This window comes from Plectrocnemia conspersa, unplaced genomic scaffold (genome assembly GCF_051122295.1).
Source record: "Plectrocnemia conspersa isolate PC_06_02 unplaced genomic scaffold, ASM5112229v1 ptg000001l, whole genome shotgun sequence".
NCBI lineage: Eukaryota > Metazoa > Arthropoda > Insecta > Trichoptera > Polycentropodidae > Plectrocnemia > Plectrocnemia conspersa.
Window position 1 is genome coordinate 14,691,630 of NW_028277165.1, and position 15,871 is coordinate 14,707,500.

The following is a 15,871-nucleotide window of genomic DNA, read 5'->3' on the forward strand; positions in this document are numbered from 1 at the left end:
ATAAGTATACTATTTATAAATGAATTAGTGAAAAGATTTTATTCATCCTTATTATATTATATAAACCTGGTTCTAACAGCTTTACCGCCAATTGCTTTAGCAATTTGAGTAAACACGTCTTTTGGTTCATGTTCACTTGTCAAAACATCATTGACAATTCCTTCAACAATTCCAATTTGGAAATCTTTTAGTAGACGACGCTCCATGATACGTCCCTTTTTACCACAAATACCTTAAAATTATGATATTAAAAATATTAATGATGTTTTTTATGCATGTTATTAAAAATGTATACCTTGAGTATCTTGAGGATCTACTCTTGGTGTAGTCATGCCATTTTTATGAAGTATATCAATCAGTTCGTATCTTAAAGTACTGATATCTTGACGAATCTCCATAACGTCATCTTCAGTAACTCCATACTCGTCTCTTTTGGTTTGTTCTGCTGTAACGTAACGTCTCACCAGTTGTCTTATTACTGTTTCATAACGAAGTTGAGCCTTTTCTCTAGATTTTTTCTATATATAATACATAAAATAGGGTTGAAATAAAGTATGTTGCTATAAATGCTGTTTAACTTATAAACACAATACTATTACAAAAACAATTTTTAATAAATCCTTTTATATCTTTAAATGTTTTTCTCATCTAGTGTAAGTAATCTTTATATGGTAGATAATATTATATTGATGACGCAACTCAACATCACTCGCACATGGGCTGGAGCGGTGTATTGCAACAGTGTTACTCCTTAATTTGCATTTAGTACTTATGTTTAAACAAGCGGTACTGAAAACTTATGGATCAATAAAAATATCCTAACACAAATTAAACACCTAAGTTAATATTTGTGGGAAGTAAAAAAATATTTATTTTAATTATTGTGAACCTTTGGTTGCAACATAAAAAGCGTTGACCCAATGCATTATAATGGGGTAAATATAATTAAAATTGCTAAGTAGTGAGACGCCAGACTAAATTCAAACTTCGTATATCAGTGACATGTATTTTATTGAATATAAATTATATATAATAAATTATTTATCAGGCTCGATTTTATTTTAATTACTCATTCGTGAAATTAAGAAAACTAAATCGATCTTAATTATAATTATAAGTGTATAATAAAGACAGGTTAGAAATTAAAAAACACTAGAACCTCGATCTTGAGGTATCAGGTACCCAGGGACGTCATTTCAGCTTTTTCCAGAGGGGGGGCAAAAGTCCATCAGAGATCGTTATTTTAATATTTTGATTTCATTAAGATATTATTTCATTAAAGGACATGCATTTTTCTGGCAAATTTAAGGGTGTCCCTGATTATCCACGTCAAAAGCAATATAATGGTGCCGCCGCCATCACGGTGGAAACGCTCAGTTATCTAGTGTTGAAATTAAAAAATTTTATACCAATATTATGCCTTACAATAGAAAGATTCGAATGAAGCATGTCTAAAACAAATTTTAACAATTATACCTTTTTAGAAGTCAAAAATCCACGTTTTCGTTAAGATTCAAAATATTTAATTAAATGACATGCATTTTTATGGACAAATTTAAGGAGGGGCAAATGCCCCCACCTCCTTTCAGTTACCAATCATTAATCTGTCGTGCTGGTTAATTAGAAAAATATACTAAAGATCATGAGCATAGTGGTCAGTAGAGTTACACTTACACTTACTCCCCAAAATTAACAATGAAACTATTTTATGCTTGCTCATAAACAATTTATAAATAAAACTTATCAAATAAGTCTGTGGTTTATTGCTTATGCTAAAATAAAGGCACACAAAGAAGAATAAGATTAGTGTAAATCAATTACCATTATGGATTTCGTTGAAGCTTTTTTCTTACAATGAAGTAATCTACCGATTGCTTTTGGAGTTGGAATTAAATTGAACGGTGGTGGAACAGTATCGCCTTCTTCAAAATACGACATCCAAAGATTGGTCCTTGCAAATTTCCATTCTGTATCAGATCTTTCCTGTGATATGTAAATATATATATGAAACATAACAGATTTTTTTTTATATTTAAATGATGCTTTCTCATAAAATTATAAATGCTACCTTTTAATAAGTTTAATTAAATATATAAAACTTACAGATATAATTTGGTATGAATTGGACATCATCGCAATGAGCATATTCAGTAAAACGATGATGTTTATCACTGAATAAGAACCAAACATAAGTAGAGCCCAAAATCTAGTGAAACTCTTAATTCCGGTTAAATCAAATGTTGCTAAGTCGACAAGACCAAAACTTGCCCAAAACAGCGATTGAGACGTTTCAAATAGACTGAAATTGATAATAGATTATATACTACATTTGTTACTGCATATCAAACTCACCCTAGTGACGTAAAAAAACTTTTGCTTAAAATATATTAAAGAAAAGTATTTTGAACAGATTTTGAAATAAAGTTTAGTTGTTGACATACCTTTTTAATCCAAGTCTAAGAATGAAACTAACTTTACTAGATTTGCCTTATTTTGATGAAAAAAAAAATAAAGACAGTCTAGATAACAACGAGTCTTGGATAATGAAAACAACCAAACTATATAAAGCATTTGTCAACCATGTCATTAAACGCTGATTTACATATATATATAAGTTTCATATAACTTTTCTTAAAAAAATTATCTTTGACATTATGTATTACGTTTCAAATAGATTGAGATTCAATATACAAACTTTGCATATCGTCTCCATATAGAACAAGCCTTTTCTTGATTATCAAAATCCGGTAAACCATTTGGATGATGGTAGCATTTATTCTTTTCCAAATCAGCATAATACCACATTAGTTGATTCATTCCTATACATAATACATAATTGTTAAAAATAAATCATTATTGTAATGAAAATTATCTTCTAATTTACCGCATCCGAATGCAAAGAGGACCAAACTGTAGATAAAAAAAAATTTGATAATGTCGATTATCATTCTTCCTAAAGACACTTGCAACGGTCCCAGGTGTGGATTTATAGAAAATATATGAACTAGTTTTAAGAAACTGAAGATCATCCCAGCAGCAAAAGCGCCTTCAGATAACAACATGGGGTCATAAGGATCCCAACTCTCCCGTGGTATCCAAGGATCCATTCCAAGTGCAGCGTCACGCTAAAAACGTAACTGCTTTAATACTAGAAATCAAAATATGGTAAGTTACTGCTAAACGAAAGACTATAAGGAGAGACTATTTTACCTGCACAATGTAAAAAGAGGTGAATCTAAGGCTAATCCACATTATATAGAAAACATTTGTTATGAAATCTACAATGTTCCATAAATCATTTACGTATTCCAATACACCGTCTCTCCATAGAGAACGTATTTCTGCCCAAATCAAACCTGCAAATACATAATTACATTAATAAGTTTATTGTTTTTATATTTCCATTAAAATAATGTATTATTTCTCATTATTTTTAAATTTATGTGCGAGGGAACGTCAATAAGTAAGGTATAAATTAAAGAAGCAACGTTTTTAAATAAGTCGATTAAAACTTGAAATTATTATAAACATTGTCTTAATATATCAGTAATCTTAATTGTTTTACTTTTATCTTGAATTAAAACTTACTTATTAGCTTTCCTTAGTAATGATAGTTTTATTGTTATTTGAAAGTAATTTCTAGGTGCAGTGCAGAAAATGAATATGCTTTAAAGCATAATATCTACATAATACTTACTTATCACATATATGATGACACTAAATTCTATGAATCCCGGTAGAGCGCCTCGTTCATGCTTCTTCCAATCATCCAATATCGATAATAACCAAGGTGTACCTATCCATTCTAAGACTATATACTCAGCTCTTTGAGATGCTAGTCCTAAGAGTACTATTCAAAGAAAGGTATAAATTAATCAGTCATGGTATATAAATGGATAATATGATACTTACATAAGAAAAACGCGTAAGAGCTGCTGAAGCATATGAATTTAACGAAAGGCTTCTTCATAAAGCGACCCATAGTCGATTTTGGAGCCAACATGTATATGGTGCTGTAGACTGGAAACATTGCTCCGAGGCGAGCAACTTGAAACATTTGACCGATCATGTTCTTCCGACGAAAACCGGGCAACCCTTCGTACCAGATTGCTCCAAGTAACTGCTGGACATTTGGATGAGCAACAAACTAAAAAATAATAAATATTACCATTTATCAATATCATTATTACTATTATTATTTTTGTTATCAATCTATCTTTCTAACAAAACAACCGTTAACACTGTCTATTTCAGACAATTAATCTTTGTCTAGCTTAATAGACATAAGTTTTTATTGATTGTAAAGTCATAGCATTAAATACAATGTATAAAATTATCATTACATCATAACATAATCTCAGTTAAATGGTTAATTATTAAGCTTTTACAAAGTAATTTGGCAACAAGTGATAAAAATAGGTCGACAATTGTTAAGTATTAAAATAATCAATATTACAAGTAATTATGGTTAGCAAACCAGTATCTGATTCAGCCTTAACTTCGTTTGTTTCGAGTTCAATGTAAAAGTGAAGTTCCGAACGATTTACGGCAGTGTTTTGGCTTATATACGATCGGGGAAATGGGAGGAGATCAACTCTTTCGCGATTTTTTGACCAATCCAGTTATTTTTTAATGAAATGCGTTCTATGTTTTTATCAGATAAATATCTTATTATACAAATTCATAAATTTATTTTATAACTATTTCTACGGACTTTATAAAATTAATTCAAACGCGACGAATATGACTGAATACTCCTCCATGAATTTGTCCAGAAAAATACATTAAAAAAAATCACCACTGGCTGGCCAACTTTTGCCCCCCGCTGGAAAAATCTGAAATGAAAACTGATTATAAACCAGAATTATTCGGGTTATTCCTCAAAGAAAATCTAAAAAAGAAACAGTTTCTAATCTATCCGAAAACATTTTTAAAAATATGGCATTTCAGTGAAATTATATATTTGGTGGATATATATTTTTATCAGTGAAAATATAATTTATCTGGCACGTGTCAGTAAAATTATATGATTTTAACTTTTTCATACATAGTAATATATACATTTACATATTTCTCTTTATTTATTTTTATGCGATGTATAAAACAGTGAATGTGTATTTTTCGGTGAAGTTATATTATATTTTCACTAGTGAAGTCCTACTACATAGATTTATTAATACTAAGTAGATTTACATTTATTTAAATACGCTGCTTTAAGATGTCGATGAAACTCAATTTGACAGTTGCAAAACGTCTATTTGATGTTCAAACCCAAACCTAACCTAATTATAGTTTTAGAACTTTTATTGATATTACACTATGTTTTAAACATATGATAGCTATCCTTACTGATATTAATACAGACTTCTGATATGAAAGCAGTTGGTCAAAATATATTCAAACCAATTTTGGTCAATAGGAGAGCGCAAAAATAATTATCAGCAATAAAATTGTGTCGGCGCCGTTATAGTGGGAACGCTCGGCAACGAGTTGCCGAACACTGAACTTTAATTGTTGGTATTTGAAGTGTAAAGTACAATTTTTAACATTTTTATAAAAATGTGTATTATATTATATATAATAGTATGTTTAAAGCTTTGCTCTGAATGACTTGTAATTTTAAATTTAAATTTTAAAAAATAATCAATTATGTTCGATTTAATTAGTTTACTGTAATACATACATACGTAATAATGTACAAACCATTTTTTGCTTATATTTGATAGCCAACTTCAGACGATCGAGCGTCTGCCTCTCTCCCGGATCCCATACGTCAATGTCTAATGGATTATAGTTTAACATAATTTCAAGTTCGTTTGAAGTTCGAGCATGATCTACAAGGGCAGTGGCAAATTCTTGAGATTGAGTCCTGAGTTCCTATAATACAAATTATTATTAATGAGTATGACATATTTTCAACATAGTATTTAGTGGTAAATATTGGCATTTTTACATTATATTGCACTCTAAATTCAGCTTCCATACGGCTTAATCGCCTAAGCTCCCCGGATAGTTGAAAAGCCGTCAAGACAGGATCTGGAGAGGAAAGAGCAATCAGCGATGGCGACGTCAATGCTCTATATGCGTTTATTCTCGCTTGAGAATGTCTCAAACTGTCTCTTGTACTGGATTCTACACATTCATCACAGCCGCATCTATTGATACGAATATATATATTAATTTCATTTGTTATTTATAAATGCGAAATAAAATTAAATATACCTGACGTCATGGGGTACGGGTAAAGTCGCGCCTCTGTCGAGCAGTATCTTCAAAATCTCATAGTGATTTCTATGGGCTGCCAAAATTAGTGGAGTGATATCTGGCGTGAAGGTGGAACATGATCTTTCCACAGCTTCCCAGCTCTTAAAATAAAAATAAGTGTATAATACACTCTCGTTACGACACAAATATTATATTCCATTTAATTCAATTGATATCATGAACCTTTTTGTTTCGCCTCAATATTTATATAACCACAAAAATCCTGTTTAATTTAAGAGACACGATTTATATTTTCATGTAAGGTAGTCTATATGTAGATAGAGACAGTGTTTGCAAATAGTTATATATAGACATGTGCTTAAAATAGCAATTTATAAAATACTTTGTTCCATAAAACTTATGTATCACAATAATAAAAAAATAGTATTAAATAAATGAATAGATTTAGCAATATTTTATTTGTAGTGTGCATTAAAATATGTAAGATGCGCAATAACATTTCGTTAGTGTTGAGAACGACCGAAGTTAAGCAGCATTGGGGGTGCACTTATAAAATTTATGGTATAGTTTTGTATGTTGTGAAATAATTTATAATAAAATAAAGTACAATTTGAATGAACAATATATAAAATAAAATGCGTATTTAATGTAAGTATTTTATAAAATATATGTGAGTTTAGGATTTGCGCCTGCGGAATGCAATATGTTTTTTTACATGAAAATTACGGTGTTACACATTCCCTTTCGCTTGCTCGCGTGTTATGTGACGAGAGTGAGTGAGAAGAAGTGGGCATGCGGAAAGCATGTAACGCACGCTCTTATCTCTCACTCACTCTTGTCACTTAATACGCGAGCAAGCGAAAGAGAATGTATCTCACCATACGCGCTTGAATTTAACTCTACCTATGGATGATGAAAAATGGAAAGATGGCTAATGTATCACGTGTGTAAAAATTGATTAGGCGTTACAATAAGATTTAAATTGATTCATCCGTCTCTGGAAATTGGTACAAAACGAAAGCGCGGGCGACCATCAAAAGCGTTGATCATACAATAAAAATAGCTTTGTATTTTTAAATAAGATTACTTATATCGATTTAAAGTTCTAGAATTAAATTAAATAAAAATTTAATCAGCAACATATAAAATGCGCATTTATTGTAATTTAATGAAATAAAATAATTAATAACCACAACAAATTTATCTATTGGATAGAGAGGCAGTGAGCATTGGTCAGAATAGTGAATACCCATAAATCACTCTTTGCAACAAATTTCTTTAATTGACATCATATTGTATAAATTGCGGATATCGCTAAACTCAGATCCAAAATACTTGGTAATTAAGCTTATCATTTATAAAATATGCTTGCTCGGTGTGGAGTAACTACTTTTTTTTTGAAAATAAAGCGATAAAAATAATTTTCTATAGTAACTTATCCATTATCATACCAAAAAAGAGTATTAAAATATTTCACTACGACTATAATTTACCATAAATTTTAAATAAACATAAAATGCATATACACATCTTGCATTAAATCCATAAATTTAATTTTAGTAGTTCCAGGTCTCAAGGTAAGTAAATAGTTATAGCCTTAAGTTTAATAAGTTAAATCAATAATTTACTATATGTATTTTTATTTAATCTTGTAAAATAATTTTTCATGTTTAATAAATTTATATTAAATATTATTTAATAAAAAATGGTTATATAGCAGCAACTTGTACTTAATTAAAACTATGCTTTTACCTATATTTTTATTTGTGTAATAAATGTATATTTAAAAAAATGATACATAAATGATAATAAACCTTGTGTAAAATATTTTGACAAGTATTACTTACATATGGCTGTCCAGGCACGTGGTTTTCCTCTTCCCACTGTAGTAAAAGTTCCACAGCTTCGACATATTCCTCTTTGATCGAATGCAAAAGGGCGTCCTTTAATTAAAATTGTACAATGATTTATTGTAGACAACTATGCTAAAAATTCTTAGAAGCCCACACAACGTTATTACGTTAAGTAATTTTGTGGATAAACCGTAGAATATATATTGAGCGATATATTACGAGAGCAAGCTGTGCGGCGATACAGAGCAACAACGTTTAATTATCTCACTTCGACCTTTTAAGTTCATCTCACTTTGTTTATAGTGTGTGTAATGCTTAAACATTAATTAAATAAATCATATAAACATTCTATACAGCTGCTATTTAATTAAAATGTGTATTATTTTAAACTTGAAAATGTAATTAACTATAAAATAATGAAAAAAAGATCATTTTGCTTCATTAGAGAGTGAGTGTAATCTATTTTACTTTGAAAATCCTTACCTTAACTTTTATACCAGCGTCCAACAGTAATCTTATAAGTTCTATGTTTTCATTTTCGATAGCTGCAATCAAAGCTGATCTATTCAAAGGATCGACACAATTAATGTTCAAAATTTGTGGTAGATCCGGATGAAACTCGTCCAGTAATCTAAAATATATTTTTAATATCAATAATCTTGAAGTTATATGATAAACCAGTTGTTTTAATTACAAGGCTTCCAAACGCATTTTTAATATTATTTAATCAGCATCGTGAATGATATTAAAATATAATTGAAAATGCATATGTAAAATCGCACTTTTATGCTATTTTAATTAGTGCAAAAATATCAAATATAATAATATCTCTAGTTATTGTTATTGCCACAATAAGTCGTACACCATTTGGCGATAGCATTCAAGAAGAATAAAATAATATAATATGAATTATAAACGGTTCAATGGCTGTCGCTTATTTATATAAACTCATTATGGTTATAAAGCTCGTAAGTATTACCTTCACTAATATATTACGTTTTCCAGCTCTAGGAAACCCTTCAAGGGGCAATCGATAGTCGTATATTACAAATTATTTAGAGCGATATATGTATATATATATATTACATATATTGAATTTACTTTTATATTTAGCAATCTAGTTTAATCTTATATTTTTACTTTAAATTAAGAAACACTAATCCATTCTACAAATGTATGTTGTATACATAATAAGTTACATTTGTATTATATTATATCAATATTAAAATAATATAAACATATTGGTGCATATTTATTAAATAATATTATTTTAATTCTTAAAAATACGTTTTAAGCAAATACTATAACCAATACGATAGAACAATTAATTAATACCTAAAAGATATGGGTTTGAATAGCATATGGACCCTAGTGCTTTTCAATTTATATATTGTGTCTGGTAGATCAGAATTAGTGATTATTATATAATAATAATTTTAAACGATCATTACAGATTAATTTTTCTTGGATTTCTCTAAGCTCATAAATAAATATCGTGATCAATAATTATATTAAAGTCGAGCTAGGTCGTGCATATATTAAAAATAATTTAGAATTTACAGACTTATTTTTGCCCAGTTGTAACACATTGGGTTAACGGCTATAATATTTCAACGGAAGATTTACAGGAAATGTATTTTTCATACCTTCTAATTGTAGCACAATCTCCCCTTTCAGCGTGGAGTAAAAACGATTTTTCTTGAGGCGTAAGGATATGATCAGTCGCATCGATCAGCTTTTGAGATTTGATATTGGCCTTTGAATTTCCTTCCTCCAATGTATCGCTGCTGCTTAACAATTCTTCGCGTGACTGAGTAACCCTCATATTTTCCGCCAATTCTAAGTAAGTAGAGTTAAATATAATACTCACATTATTACAAAATTCACATAAAATCGAATTAATTTTAATACATACTCATATAATATATTAATATTACACTTACATTAATTTCTTTTATTGGTTTTAGCCACATTCATTACGTTTTGTCATCGGTGTTGTCAATACACTGCAATCGATATTAAAACTGACCGTACAACAGATTGGACTAGGCTCAATCCCGACGAGTCACTAATGATATTAGTATAGAAAATCGGCTTTCCACTTTCAATTTTATCGCATTTCTCCTGGGATGACCATAACTTACCATAAAAAATAATGAACAATAACTTATAAGTATTACTATAATATTGCGACATTGAAGATTTATGTAGTGGTATTTTATCACAATATTATATCTTATAATTACTATGCTTCTAATGAAGGCGTGTAACGTGATCATTAACTAAAGCGGATAGTGTATGTATTATACAATATAATATAAATTAAAGTCTAGCGAATAATGCTCTTTATGCTATAAAGAGTAATGCTACTTTTTATTCAAATAGATCTACGTTCATTTAAGCGTGTCCTTTTTATTTATTTCACTCATTTTGTTTATCCTTTGCGGTGAATGAAACTAATGGTCACAGCAAAAAGGAGGAAGACATAAAAGCTTTGAAGTGATGTAACTGTCTCTGACTATAGACATATATAGACAGTGTGGTTATGTTTTATCCAGAGCCATTTTTATTCAGTGCACTTGTGGTTTAAAAACATTTTTACAAGTAACTCTAAATTTTATTTCAAAACAATATTTTAATGAACTATATAAAGGATTTGTCAATCTCATTGATAAAAAAATATTTATTTATTTTAAAACAATAATAGATTAAGATAATACAAATCATTTACAAATTTAAAATAAACTATCTCAAAGATTGGATTAAAGCTAATAAGAACTTAAATTCATGCAAATGAAACTATCTAGAATATTATATTTTTTGCTGATAAGAGTGGAAAAATTACACATAATTTCCTAATACAGTTAAATCTCAGTATAGCGAAGCTCACGGAACCGAACAAAAAATTTCATTATATTGAAAATTCGTTATATTCAATGTAATATTACAAAAGTATCAAAATAACCTCTTCATAAAAAATAGCCAGTCCATTTTTATGATTACTGTAATGAACACAATAAAATTTGTTAAAAAATATTTTATAAAAAAAGTTTGAGAGTCGGCGAAACACTTTGAATGTCACTTGTGAACACATTTGGCATACGCCAAGTTAAAGTCGAACTGAGTTCGGAGAAATATTGTGTCAAGTTATAACGTCATTCTCAAATTTGGATCAAAATATTTCGTTATACTGAGATCAGTCTTCGTTACAATGAAACATTTTGTATGAAAGTTTTTCGAGTACAAATTGAAGATTCGGTATACTGAAAATTTTTTTATTTCGTTATTCGTTACAATCATGTAATTTATGATCTCATGGGGAAACCTCAGACAAAATCATATTAACTATAAATGTTTAAAGGTGTGACCATAAAAACCGAATGGTGATTTTTGCAACATTGCAATTTTTTTTGCATATGGAAGCCTGGTTAAAGTACTATCGAAAAAAAATAATAATTTATAAATTTTAAACTTTTAACTCGTCTAAATTTTGACTTTACCTAAAAAAATAAAAAAATTGAATCGTAATTTTGCGAAAAAAATGACTTGCGTTTTTAACTGTGTCTCCGTTTGTGTGCTAGATGGGCGTTAAAAATTGCGAATTCTGCAAGATTAAACAATTGGCAACAAAACCTCATTTAAAGATTTTGCAATTTTCGTTTAAATATAGCAAAATTTGGCGTTCGCAGAAAAAAACAGCTGAAAAATAACGCTATAAAATATTATTAAGGATACATAAAATGTCCCGTGAGTAGGGATTCCAATCCCGGGATCCCGAATCCCGGGATCCCGGGATCCCGAACGATTTTCAATACCCGATGAGTCCCGGGATTATAAAACATAATCCCAAATTTTTCGGATTGGTTGATTTATCAAGCACAATCGAATTATTATTGACAACATCGTTATATTTCGTGTACAAACTTGCGCGAGTTGCACGTGTCATCTGTGAATCTTTGAGGCTGTGAGTCTAAACGTGCTTTTTCAGCAGCAGGCTGCTTAGGAACCAAAATCAGATCAAGGCAAAATGATAAAACACTTGATGCTTTGATGTTACTTCGTGAGTTTTATTCAAAATAATGTTTTCAATTAATTGTCTATGAATGTACATATGTATGTACATACATTGTCAAAAGCTCATTTTTTTCTTCTCAAATAAATATATAAGACCTTCCCTTTTTTATTTTTATTATATTATTTTTTATTTTAAGTCCAAGACTAAAATTATACGTACTTTATACATTGTACGTTATAAAAAACAGATGTAAAAATATATTGTATTATTCATTTTAAATTATTTTTATCGATAAAATAACATGAAAATTATCCCGGGACTGGTCCCGGGATCCCGGGATCGACTAATTGCAATACCGAAATCCCGGGATCGAAATTTTGGCCCGGGATTGGAATCCCTACCCGTGAGTAATTAAGAACTAGGCAAAAAATTTCACTCGTTTCGAAATTAAACAATACATCTTCCTTGTAAATATACTATTTTATGATATTTTAAAATACATATTAATTTATGTATATAAACGTTAACATTATATCGTGCTAACATTTTGTTGGGAAGCGTTATGTTACGTTGACATTTTGTCGTGACACCAAAAAATTTTTATTTTATTTATAATAATATATTACAGAAATAGATAGTTGAGTATTACATATTTCTGTACTGATAGTTTAAAGGTGCTGATTAATATATAATGTCTAATTTACATTAAAGTTCGTGTCGACGCTGCCAGTAGCAGCAGCGTCACCAAATACAATTTCATATGACAATTCTACTATTTTTATTTACACAATGATTATATAAAATTCTTAATTATATTAACTCGTTATAAATTTCAGATTTTCAACCATAAATTAAATTTTTTGGGTGTGCTGCAGTGTCACAGCTGCATAAACCGCCACTGATTAAAACCCTCACTGCAATAAAAGTTTATATCAAACAGCTACTGTAAACAAAATTATTGCATTTCAAACAAAATAATGATATAATTATATGCGTGAATAACTTGATAAGTTGTAGCGAATAACAAGTTACATATATTAAAGCTTAATAAATTATTAAAAATAATATATCTGTAAATAGTAAATTTTAGTATTTCACTGCTATATTATTTTATGTATCGAACTTGTTATTTTAAATTTAAATCGAATAATCTTACATGTGTTTCAAGATTCTTGTACAGTTTCCCTCCTCCGAGATTTTTTAATCGCCAACATTTCTTCAAAGAGAGACGTGTGACATATGTCACATTATTGCTGAAATGTTGTGATGAAATTACATTCATATAAAACTTGTGCTAAAAATAGAGTGATTTACTTATTTGCATTAACTGTCTAAATTGAACGTTATCGCACGTTATATTTTAAGGTTGTTAAATATAACAATTATGTCCAATGACATATTTAATTATTAATCATTACTATTGGATTATTTATTTATATATAATAATTCTTACTTAATTTATAGTTATTATTAAATATTTTAAATTAAAACGCTTCAATATTTATTTGTATATTATCAATTAGTTTATGATATTTATGTAAAAATAATTTTATATAACCCATAATATTCCGTGACAAAAAATACCACAAAATTCCCATTATAATATTAATTTATTTTGTGATTCCAGTATAAATTTGTGACAATTTAAAAAAACCAATAATTATAAAAAGTAGCTCATAAATATAGTATTTATTCTAAAAAACACTAGCGTTTATATAATTGAATTTTTTGCCTATTAACCAAACTATCAAAATGTGTGATATTGAGCATATTATAAAATATTAATTATATTATAATACGGCAAAATCAATACAATTTAAATTTTAATGTATAATACATATTTATTGCTGAGTCAGAACTTGCATATTCTAATTATTATAACATAAAAATAGTTCTTTTGTCAAAAATAATGATTAAAACTGCTTTTTCTAATTTTGACCGAAATTATAATGAGAATATAACATAATATAAGGACCTTAATCTTGACAGTACAAATAAAATACGTTTAGCATAAAAACAGATTCGACAGATTTCTAATTGATTTCCATGGCTATTTCGGTATGAGATTTAGAGAGAATATGTACAATATAAAATTTAAATAAATCTAAATTATTCAACGTGTTAATATGTGTAATAAAAAGACGCTGACACGTTTGAAAACATATATAATCTTATTATTCTTATTGATTCTCACAATGTTGCAATCCCAATACGGGAGAAAGCACATTATATCGGATAAGGTTGGAAATGCACATTGTTAGGCGTCGCGACGCCAGCAACTTCCGTTTCCTTGTCAACATACATACATACACACCTCCGGACACTAACCACCCTTATGCTTCTACTATTACCACCACCTTTATAACTCTTCTCATCCCAAGATCTACCGATTTGCCGATTCGCCCACGGTCTGTCTTTTGGCGTTGCGAAAACAACACTCGAAATCGAATTCATTGCCCCACAACTTTTGCAAACTTGCTATAAAATTTTCAAAGTAAATATTTGCTACCCTGGAGCGTTTTTGCGTTCGCATACTTCTGAATTAAGCATAATTTTTGTTTCGTCTATCATAAATGCCATGAAATCATAAAGAGTATGAAATAAACTCAGTGATTGAAATAAAAGTTAACTTTATAAATAGTTTAACTGAGATCTTTGGCAATGCAAATACGTATATATCAATATAAATATTAGAAATAGGTAATTGATTATTAATGGCAACAATATCTTCGTATGTGGCAATAGATACTTGAAACACTTAACGTAACCAATTATATAAATTCTGAAAACAGCTCAATCAGCTTTTCTATCAAAATTATTGCCTCATATTTTTTCCAGAATGAAAATATATAATAGGTGTATACATATTTATAAAATACCAAGTATCTCTAAATATTTTCAGGTTCTTTGATTTTATCGAGAACATATCAAGCTTTACAATTTATTTTAAATCAGCACTTATGGCTTTGGGGTTGGCATGACCTCTACCATTTAATTTTTGAGCCAAAAATATTTTGTAAGAACGCAATCTTAAAGCAGCATGCAAAATCCCCCTTAAATTACGAATCAGTGCCATGTCATGCTTATAAGTGAAATACATTGCTGTTTACTGAATGGATTATCTTATTCTTCTTAATGCTCTTACCGAGAACGAAGCGTATACGGAACGCTGAACGCTCTCATAATACGCTTGAACAACAAAGCCCCTATTTTTATCGGTTTAATGACAGGGACTGATATAAATAACCCACTTGTTCACACACGCTGTCACCTCAAAATATGAAAGATTATTATGCTCAATCCTATACATAAATTTGAAACTAAAAAAGCTTTGGAGTGGATAAGTAAGACTATAGAAATTATTATATTTTTTTATATGTATGTTTTGGTATTTTATAATTAATAATTAGCAAATTTAAATCAATGGATATATAATATAAAAACAATTATAATCTTTTCAGTAATCGCGTATAGAAAAATCTCACCTCTAATTTAATGCATTTGAAAATATGACATAAAAAGCATTATTCCTTTGCATTTAATTAACAAAGTGTGACTTCTCCCTTTCTTCCCCAATCATCTTGGCACAAAACACGTACTATTATACATATCTAACTTTATCTGCGAGATTTCCTTCACATCAACTAACTTCATCCACTTTGGCTAACTTGCGTCACAAGTGAATATGATTCAACTTAATTAAATTAAGCACAAAGCATAATTTAAATATTTTATATACAGATAAAAAACTTTATAGTAAAAGCTAAATTTCGTCACA

General features: G+C 29.0%; 1 protein-coding gene across 5 annotated transcripts in view; it reads right to left on the reverse strand.

Annotated features, from left to right (window-relative positions):
• The window catches only part of LOC148238944 (transient receptor potential protein-like), a 71,743-nt gene that overhangs the window by 1,200 nt on the left and 54,672 nt on the right, over positions 1–15,871 (reverse strand). For 2 of the 5 annotated variants that reach the window (XM_088186531.1, XM_088186521.1), the window contains exons 1-7: positions 3,211–3,351; positions 2,885–3,148; positions 2,696–2,819; positions 2,104–2,299; positions 1,822–1,983; positions 296–518; positions 67–232 (exon numbers count right to left, since the gene is read on the reverse strand). In XM_088186531.1, the coding sequence (XP_088042657.1) occupies positions 67–232; positions 296–518; positions 1,822–1,983; positions 2,104–2,299; positions 2,696–2,819; positions 2,885–3,107 (1,094 nt within the window). In that variant the 5' untranslated portion in view covers positions 3,108–3,148; positions 3,211–3,351. Of the gene's footprint in view, positions 1–66; positions 233–295; positions 519–1,821; positions 1,984–2,103; positions 2,300–2,695; positions 2,820–2,884; positions 3,149–3,210; positions 3,357–3,697; positions 3,851–3,912; positions 4,148–5,703; positions 5,878–5,953; positions 6,156–6,222; positions 6,366–8,072; positions 8,169–8,561; positions 8,710–9,724; positions 9,918–10,021; positions 10,744–15,871 lie in introns of those variants that run through there. The other 3 variants (XM_088186512.1, XM_088186502.1, XR_015809686.1) reach the window with 3 other exon arrangements.